Below are 10,592 nucleotides of genomic sequence, written 5' to 3' on the forward strand. Positions count from 1 at the left end.
TGAAATACTGACAGATATAATATTGAAAGATGCTCTGTTGAACTCAACTGAAATTCAGATTGTATAGGCGACTGAAATGAAGTTCTATAGATGCGCTGATAGGCGAATCGAACCATTAGGTGAATGTTATGGAACTAGAAATGGTCAAGTCAGTGTGTGAGACGTGATTTTCAGGAATAGTAACCACACTCTTATCCCCAAAACGTCTGTCTGTCCGTCCATCTATATAATATTGCTTAGATTCTTATCCAATGTCTGTATTATCCAGTGGTCTGAGTATTGCTCTTTCCAAACAGTAATGAAGGGGAAACAGGAATTATTGCAAACTTTACATACAAAAAAAATCAGGTAATCGCCCAATAATGATCAATTACCTGTTGGCACTTAGTCATTATCAGGGGCCCCTTGTCCACCTCACCCTGATGCCCCTCCCCCACATAGGTGTGTCCCTGTGTACAGACTGATTCTCAGAGAGACCCCAGTGCACCTGTAACATCTCTCACTGTATATATATATATATATATATATATATATATATATATATATATATATATATATATATATATATATATATATATATATATATATATATATATATATTAATATGTCTCTCCTCTTGACAACCAGTCTTTACTATGACATCCCAGCCACCCTTAGAGCATCATTCTGCTATACCTGTTATCTGCCAGCAGCAGGACATTTTATAAAATAAACACTGTATTATTAGGATATCGGTATCACAGAATTGCTCCATGATCACCCAGACATATTTTGTTGTTTCCTTGGCCAAAATCTAGTTTATTATTTTTATTGCAGGAACAAAAAAAAATGCTTTTGGGCAGCAAGAGCTCATGAGCAATATATATATATATATATATATATATTATACTGTAGGTGGGACTGAGAAAGTTCAGATCAGGCCGGATCAGATCCCAGGCTGTTTAATAATGAGCGGCAGCGTGTTGCTATTATTGTTAAATATATGGCTAATTATGCGTATGAAAATGACACATCAGTGTTATGCTAATGAGGCTGCTTCAGCTGGATCACAGCTCTAGAGAGGAGAATTAATCGCACGAGTCACTCGCTGCTACAGCTGCACGTGTGAACTTTCACAAGATCATTTCCCTCTGCTACAGTCACACCGCTAAATTAGCAATGAAATAATTACCAACACTTTCTAATTATGTCGAGTCGTTTTGGGACTCTCCGTGGGATTTATTTTGCCCTAGTGCCTGTAGCTTCCCCCCAGTCATGTCCGAACACAACTTTCTATTGCTCGAGACAGTCTCTTAAAGGACATGTATAATCTAAAAATAATATTTGGCGGAATGGGGAAAAAATGTAATTCTAATCACCTTTCTAACGGGCGTTCATTAAAAATATCTAATGGCTTTAAAGTTCTTTGTATATTATTGATATAGCGCCAACATATTTGGCAGCGCTATGTGTAAGTGCAACTGAAAGTATTTTCCGTCCCTTTGCGCATTGTTTCTTGGCTTCGGATAATGTAGCTAAAATCAGCCTTATGTGCTTCTTCTCCTCTAGTAAAATCTGCTGCCTTCTGCTACATTGTTTCCAAAAATGTCTATCGAAATTAAACGTACAAGTATCTTTAAAACAATGAATGTTTATCGAGCAAAAAAATTCTATTTTGGGGTTTCACATTCCCTTTCTATGAATCGTGATTGATTATTAGTCGCGCTGTAACAATTATTATAAGGTGATTATAATTCGTATTCGTGCAGGTGTCATTCCACCTGATATGCAGCCTAATCACCATCATTAATGTTTATCGTTTGGTCCGGGTCGTTATCAACCTCACAAGATGGAAATCGTTTGAGTGCCTCATTTCTCTTTATCAGGAGCAGCAGTTTGCAAACCATCATGTAAGTCATATGATAAACTATTAATTATGGGAGAGGTGTGTGAAAGAAAGATGAGTTCACTTTATATTATATGCAAGTATTTGTAGACTGTAGGTGCCAAGGGGTGGCCCCATGCCATTGTGGCACAGTTTGATGCCTCCTGATGTGTAATTAGCCCAGGTGCACTAGGGCAGGGGGAGGGGTTCAGATGTGGCTCTGACGTCACCGGTTTGTATATCATGTTTACATTATCTGATTTATTACATTATCTGATTTATTATATTATCTGATTTATTACATTATCTGATTTATTACCTTATCCGATTTATTACATTATCTGATTTATTTTATTATCTGATTTATTACATTATCTGATTTATTACGTTATCTGATTTATTGCATCACTGGGCTGGAACAAAGTTATTTTGGGTTTAATTGATTGTGATTTATATTGCAGTTTGTAGCAGAAGGAACTCGGGCGTTTGTGCCCTGCCAGTGTCCCCGGCCTGTGTGTGCCAGTGGCCGATCTCCCAGATTGTATTGGGATCGCGCCGCTCTCCATTCCACACAACCAGTGGTAGATCCACGCTCACTCCCCAGTCGCTGCACAGCCCGAGGCACGCTTTATCCAATCACAGCGTTCTGATTCAGCCGGCTGACCAATAAGCGCAGTCGCTTCATGAATATGCAAAGCGGGCTGAGTCAAAGCTCCTGGGCGAGTTGGTGGAGCTCCCACAGCCCCGCGCTTTGGACTTTTTTTTTTATTTCCTATTTTTCCTCCCCAAAGAGACAAACTCCATTTTCTTATGAATGGAAAGTGAAAAAATCCGCTCCTCTTAAATTGGGATCCCCACTCGTTTAGCGGGAGGACCCCCTGAAAGCACAAGGGGGGACCCGGGCAATATCGTTATCCTAATAAAGGCTGGAGGGAAGCGAGAAGCAATGACCATGACTAGCATGCCAGAGAGCCTTAGTAGCCCGGTGTCAGGCAAGGCGGTGTTCATGGAATTTGGGCCTCCGAACCAGCAGATGCCTCCTTCCCCCATGTCTCACGGCCACTACTCCATGCACTGCCTGCACTCTCAGCACGACACTTCGTACAGCGGCGCCTCGTCCTTCTCTAGAGCCCTGGGCTACCCATATGTCAACTCGGTGAGCAGCCATTCCTCTAGCCCCTACATCAGCACCGTGCAGTCCTACCCCAACAGCTCCAGCCTCAGCCAGAGCCGCTTAGAGGAGCCAGGTACAGTACCGTGTGTCTATGTGTCTGTATAGGGGAACAAACCTGCTGCCATTTAGTCCCCTGCCTGCCCCGCTCCATGGGAAGCCTAGGAACAGCTGTATGGCAATGCTATAATGGATCCCAGGCCACAGATATTGTCCGCTCTGTCCCCTATACCTTCCCGCTCTCTCTGGAGCCCCCGGTTCCTCCGGGAGAAGCAGCAGCATTAGCCGCCAGTCCCGTGCGCAGCGCCCATAGCAACCCCAGCCCAGATGTGCGCGCATTAGTCGCACTAATTATTTATTGCGTGGCGCGAGAAACAATGTATGCAATTAAGGGTAATTAAAGCTAAACTGCAGCCTGTTGGAATGAAAGGGGGAAACTTGCAAACAACAACACAAAACTTGTACAGGAGGCAGCTGGGCTCTATAGGAGACAGAGAAACTTGACATATTGCATTTTGTCATTCTGTGTTTTGTGCCCATGACTTTTGTACTTGAGCTCTGACTTTTGTGCTTGTGCTGCTGCTGCTGTGCAGGGCCCGACACGGAAAAGAGCACTGTGGTCGAAGGAGGAGAGGTTCGATTCAACGGGAAAGGGAAAAAGATCCGCAAACCCAGGACTATCTACTCCAGCCTCCAGCTCCAGGCTCTGAACAGGAGGTTCCAACAAACCCAGTACCTGGCACTGCCCGAGAGAGCCGAGTTGGCCGCTTCCTTGGGACTCACTCAGACACAGGTACATATGACTCCTACACACTGTGCTGACCCCATAGAATCCCTGTAACCCCTCGCTGTCTAAATGCCTCAGCCCGCCGCAATTCCCACAACCCCTTTTGAGTGTGAAATTTGTAGTTAATAATTAACAGAACAACTATACAACGTAGTGCATAGCCCTGGCACCGCCTGTATAATAACATCTGTGTGCTCTGCAATTCTGACAGTTGAATTAACTGGAAGTTACACCTCGCCTGGCGGAATTTACGGGCGGAATGATAGGCGATTATTCTTTATGATTTATCATTAAAGTGAATTCGTTCAGAAAAAAATAGCACAAATGTGAAATGGCCAAGGGGCGACTTATACTGAGAAAGTGCTGGATGCACTCGTTTCTATGGCGGTGCTAGAAAACTTCCCAACTGCCAGTGCCAATGGATTGAATGTCAGATGTGTGGTACACTGCAGGGGTCAGTCATTTGTTTGCGAATTCCTTTATCATTTTGTAAATGACCGCGAATAGGGAGAATGTATGTGGCCACACAATGTTGTAGCACTGCTGTAACTACTATAGGCGCAGATATGTCCCAATAACAGAAATATTCTATAATAATACGTATATAATGTATATAGAGTGACTACCCATGTATATGTACAGCAGAAATGGGAACATAAATTATACTGAAGAAATTAAATATATATATATATATATATGAAATAGTTGAATATGTCACTTTATAAACCTTTTATAATCCCTTGATGCCTCCCCCATCATCTGTCTGTCTGTCCATCTCGGCCCTTTTACAGATGCCACATGCCATACACCTATAATACACAGTATTTCATTTATTTCTGTCTCACTATCTGCCACCTGGTTCATATAGTTATCAAGCATTCTGAGTTCTTGCTCTTAGGTGAATAATAATAATAATAATAATAACAAGCACACACACATTTAAATGAGTCTAGACAAGCCCACTAGTATATCCGCAGGTTCCAGTTAGTAAAATGGATATTAAGCACTGGCCTGTGTCCCCTGCACATACAAACGCAGGGACATAATCCTATTAAATATACGTGTATACTGATAGCTGTACTTGCTTGGATAATACATCAGTGTAAGTGTGAGGAGACAAAGACAGCCAAGTGCCCAAATCCATGGATATCCGCGTGTTACATGATCTGCCTTTCGGTTGTGGCAGTGAGGGCAGCCCCTTGTCTTTGGGGGCAATAGTGCACCTGTTTCTATGTAACCATATGTTTATTTACCCCTCTGTTAGGTTAAAATCTGGTTCCAAAATAAAAGATCCAAATTCAAGAAACTGATGAAACAGGGTGGAGCCGCGTTGGACAGCACCGCATTGGCTAATGGCAGGTCCCTCTCTAGCAGTTCCCCATCAGTGGCCCCTGTATGGAACACCAATGCCTCCTCTGGCAAGACTTCCTCTGGAACCCCAGGAGCTTACATTCCAAGCTACACTTCCTGGTATCCTTCAGCCCACCAAGAAGCTATGCAGCAATCTCAGTTGATGTGATGCCATGGTCTGACTTCATGAGAGGGTAAAAGTGTCCAGAGGAGAGGAGCAATCAGACTTACTGCATTCTTTGTATGATTCCAAAACACAGCAAACGCACGTGATCCGGGCTGGTACCCACACAGTGAGATCAGCAGACTCTGCATCTCCCCATCCTCTCTGCCTGGCCCCATAAGGAAGAGGAGCAACTGTACCTAGGGCACAAGGACCAAAACATGTTTCTAGGGGCAGGGGGTGAATAACACTGACTTATCATGTCTGTCATTGTCTTGGTTATTTTCCAAACTTTGTTATTGTCAAAAATATATTTTAAATATCTTCCTCAATGGAACCGATTTTGTTGTTTAAATCGGTGGTCTCTCCCATGGGGGATAGTTACTTTTTTTTGGTGAGCCAGTAAATTCTAAACTATTTATTTATAAGGGATGAATATAATGGGTTATTGTTAAGGTTGCTGGATACAGGTCTTATTGCTAAAATAAACCATTAAAGAAAAAGGGAATATAGTTTTTCAATACACACGAAATAAGACAGTTTTCCGAAAACGTATATTCAGGATAATTTCCCATATTACAAATGAAGCTTATTTTGTTAGAGCTTCTGGTATTCATATAAGGCAGGCATTTATCATCTTACTGTCACAGTCACACCATTAAAGTGTTAGTTACAGTAATACTTTCACTGTTACTGTGTTGGTTACATTAATACTCAGTTACAGTGTTGGTTACAGTAATACATTCACTGTTACTGTGTTGGTTACAGTAATACTCACAGTGTTAGTTACAGTAATACGTTCACTGTTACTGTGTTGGTTATGGTAATACTCACAGTGCTGGTTACAGTTATACTTTCACTGTTACTGTGTTGGTTACAGTAATATTTTCACTGTTACTGTGTTGGTTACAGTAATACTCAGTTACAGTGTTTGTTACAATAATACTTTCACTGTTACTGTGTTGGCTACGGTAATACTCAGTTACAGTGTTGGTTACAGTAATACTCACAGTGTTAGTTACAGTAATACTTTCACTGTTACTGTGTTGGTTATGGTAATACTCACAGTGTTGGTTACAGTTATACTTTCACTATTACTGTGTTGGTTACAGACAGTAATACTCAGTAACAGTTTTAGTTACAGTAATACTTTCACTGTTACTGTGTTGGTTATGGTAATACTCACAGTGTTGGTTACAGTTATACTTTCACTATTACTGTGTTGGTTACAGACAGTAATACTCAGTAACAGTGTTGGTTACAGTAATACTTTCACCGTTACTGTGTTGGTTACAGTAATAATGAGTTACAGTGTTAGTTACAATAATACTTTCACTGTTACTGTGTTGGTTACAGTAATACTCAGTTACAGTGTTAGTTACAGTAATACCTTCAGTCTTTGGGTGTTGATTATAGTAACAGTTTCACTATGACAGTGTGTTACAGTACAAGGCCTGTTATGTACAGTGATTCTATCCCCAAGAGAAACTGGTAGGATAGGAGCCAGGCCATCAGGGCTAGTTTTAAGGTAGGTTACCTGTTGGATATTGAATGTATACATCAGAGGTGTCCGACCAACAGCCCCCCAGCTATTGTTGCACTGCTAATCCCAGTTCTTGTCTGCTAAAATAGGAGGTTAAAGTCCAACCCAGTTGAATTTATTTAAAAAAGTGGGTTCCTGCATTCCAACAGTACCAGGAGCCGTGCAGGCCCTTGACTTTATACAGTTGTCCCTTTAAGTCTGATGCCATTCCATAAATGCCAGTAGAAGTATGTCCTGTCCTTGCCTTTGCTAAACCCCTTATGTGCCGGGAAAGAGAAAAGCCCCACATTGCAGAGTAGTGTGTGAGTTTGTGAGTGAGTGTGAGTGAGTGTGTGTGTGGGGAGGGGTTAAACCTCTGCTGTTGCTAAGATACTGGGCGCAAAGTATAAATGTACATATTATTAATATCGTTCTGTAAACATGTTGCACAGGTTTTAGCCCCATTTCTGTTTTGTGTTCCTGTAACCACGATTCTTGAAATCTTTGTGAAGAGACAAAAAAAACAAACTGAAAATGATGTGTTTTCCTTCAATCAATTGTGTTTAGTGTTTCTTCTATGTCAGAAGTTTAGTTTTATATTGAGAATGTTAAATTATTGCTTTGTATCTTACGGAAAAAAATAACTTTGTAAATAAGTTATAAAGTTTGTTTAAAGCCAGTAAAATATGGTTTTGAAAAAGATTCCTTGTAGAGTTTTGATGTTATTAACATGTTCAATCACTTTACTCGTTATTTGATTTAATGCCCACAGGAAATATCAATATGTTTTGCACGTACAAAAATCATATTTATGGCTGTACTGGCAATGAAGTTAAGCTATAATTGCAGGATTTTAGGCATAATTGTAATAAATACGAATTTACAAGCACATGATCGATAATAGCTTATAATACTTCTGAGATGCAATAATTACAGAACTGTGTTGATATTTATTCTAACCCAGATATAGAATGAATTTGTATACACACACTAAAAATATGGAAATAATCATAATCTCGGCTGATAAAAAAAGTTACAACAAAGTAAACATGGGGAATATTCAGAGATAAAGAGTATTTGGAGAAAATGGTGTTATTTGCGCTCATTAAAACTCCCTACACTGATCTGTTTTTCCCCACCATGTGATCTATGGAAACAGCGCCGTGACTACAAACCCGAATGTGAAATCAGTCTCTGGACACGGATGTTGATTATTAAGCTAAATTAACTCAATTCCTATATATATCAATACCAATTTGAGGCATTTTTTCCCCTGAGGAAGATCACTATGATGTGATCGAAACGTTGGGAATTCTTTTGTTTTTTTTCTATTAAAATCAGTTACTCTAAACCTGAGTGCAGTATTTTTTTTTTCAATTCTCTCTCTCTCTCTCTCTCTCTCTCTCTCTCTCTCTCTCTCTCTCTCTCTCTCTCTCTCTCTATATATATAATTACAAATACGGTTTCTAGGCCGTTAGGTGATCGATCTGGATTGCTCCTCTACCATACAGGGGGTGTAAACTTCGAAATAAAACTTTAACGAGAGAAAAATTTAATAATAACCAAATATTAAAAATCTATAGTCATTAAAAAATGATCAATTAGGATTATTTGGAAAAGTAATTAACATCGAAAGCTGTATCCGTCTGTCGTTTTATATTCTTCGCCCTACGAATTCTGACTTATGATACAGTCATGGCTGGAAGAAAACTGACTTCTACATTGATTCAAGAGTCCAGCAGCGCAAATACGGATACATTACTACTTTCTATTGCAATTACATGTGCTAATAAATGTAAAGTTTTAAAAATCGATTTATACTGGAAAGTTACATTTTTTTGCATTAGGCAAAAATGTTATTTTTTTGCGTTTACATCCCCTGTAAGCCCAGCCGTATTAAAACAAAGGGTGACCATGTGCTGTGTATAATTATTAAATGTATTGTCACATTGCACGTTCCCAACAAAATTCACATAAAGGCGCAAATAACTATTTTTTATACATCCTAAAAAAAAAAATTGAGCAAAAGAGGAAAATAGATATAGATGTTTATGGGATGATGTTTATGGGATTAGGGATGGGTTGTATGGTCTAGTTTGCAGCATAAACAAAGCTTTTCGTTTTTGGAGAATGCTGGGAGTTGTAGTCCTCAACTGGAGGATGGGAAAAGGTGACATTCTTGCTCTGAAACATCTGGTTGTTCAAAACCAGAACACAGGAAAACAAGTTTCAGATTGATAAAAAAAAACAAAAAAAAAAACAGATCAACAAAGGCACGATGTTTCCCACAAACACATCATCATGATCATCATCATCTATCCTGCCCCACAGACTGAGCCTCTAGGGGCCACAAGTGCCCATCTCATGATCCTCGTGTAAATCAGTAAATAGGAGCAGAGTGGCAGACTGATAGGTACAATGTTATTCTCATTGTGAGCTCACTTTCAAAGTACGTGTTTTCCAAATTGATGATTTAGCTAATAAACCCTACAGATTTTTTTTGCCTTTTTAATAAGGATTTAAAATATTTGCTCTAAAGCAGGAATGGCAATTCTGTGGCCTTGCAGCTATTGCAGAGGGGATGCTGGTAGGGCAGGATTCCCTTTCCATCTGGACAAACATTACTGTTCTAGAATGGTATACCATAAAAGAAAAAAAAATAACCCATTTATTAATATAAAGCATTTCCTCCAATCCCCAGCTGTGATGGATTAAACAGTTAAGCAAATATTGCAGTCTACAACTTTTCTGTCAAAATAATTTATCCTGAGTAATTATAATAACAGGGCTATTTCAATTTACATTATTCATTTATCAATCAACTTTGCTTTAGGCGCACAATAAATAGCAGAACTTTTGCTTTTATTGTAACACGAATATAATAACAGTCATATAGTAACAAGGGCTGTATAGAAACACACAGTCTGTCCCTAATGTGCCTCCTCGCACAATACATTCATATATAATGTTAATATTAATTTAAATCTGATTAACTCAAGCTCTTTATTAAGGGCCTTATTCGGCGATTTCCATAATAGATATTTTAATTATGAAACCCCCAAAGCCGGCTTTGGAACAATACTTCATTTACAATGATTAAAATACCCATTTTAATATCAAATGTCTTTATAGAATGTGCTACTTGGTAAAGTGAAGCATTTCCTTCTGCATAAAAACCTGTAATGGCAAAATGCAATTTCTGGATATTTTTTCCCCCATCTTATTCAAAAAATGTGAAGCTCATTTTAAAACACTTCTGAAATAGGTTACACACAGCTTAATGATCAGCAAAATGACTCTTTTCTGCAAAAAAAAAAAAAAAGGGACCTCAAAGTGAGCATACAGCTGCACAGCCAAGAGGGTCAGCATCATTTCGCAGTATTCTCTTCTTGATTACAAGCCGAGCCCATCAAACAAAACATAATTACTGTAATTTTAGGTTTATTTATTCTAATGCAGTTTCCCATCTCTGCGGTAATTATGAGCAATTTTTTCGCACAGGGAATCTTTTTGCATTAACAAAAGAGATAACACGCTGAAAGCCAAATTTGCTGTGTATTGAGAAATGGGGGGAAAAAAAATAAAATAAAATAGGTGAGCTTCCATCTCTGTACAATGCTCCTATATTGGAGTTCAGCAAATTGCTTGCAGGTGTATGGAACCGGTTTGGTCAATAGGGAAGGGATTCACAATTAGCAAATGCACCGAGCTTAAATAATACAGGCACATAACATC

General features: G+C 39.3%; 1 protein-coding gene across 2 annotated transcripts; it reads left to right on the forward strand.

The window, feature by feature from the left end:
- Positions 1 to 597: 597 nt before the first annotated feature.
- Positions 598 to 8,202, forward strand: LOC108701370 (homeobox protein DLX-1). Of its 2 annotated transcripts, XM_018235906.2 has the most exons (4): positions 598 to 1,889; positions 2,326 to 3,111; positions 3,629 to 3,828; positions 5,087 to 8,202. In XM_018235906.2, exons 2-4 carry the CDS (start codon positions 2,811 to 2,813, stop codon positions 5,339 to 5,341), a joined length of 756 nt encoding a protein of 251 aa, XP_018091395.1. In that variant the 5' UTR covers positions 598 to 1,889; positions 2,326 to 2,810; the 3' UTR covers positions 5,342 to 8,202. The 2 variants fall into 2 exon arrangements, with proteins under 2 accessions (XP_018091395.1, XP_041432643.1); XM_041576709.1 differs by lacking the exon at positions 598 to 1,889 and having other exon boundaries at positions 2,206 to 3,111.
- Positions 8,203 to 10,592: the final 2,390 nt, after the last annotated feature.

This window comes from Xenopus laevis, chromosome 9_10L, assembly GCF_017654675.1.
Source record: "Xenopus laevis strain J_2021 chromosome 9_10L, Xenopus_laevis_v10.1, whole genome shotgun sequence".
Taxonomy (NCBI): Eukaryota; Metazoa; Chordata; class Amphibia; order Anura; family Pipidae; genus Xenopus; species Xenopus laevis.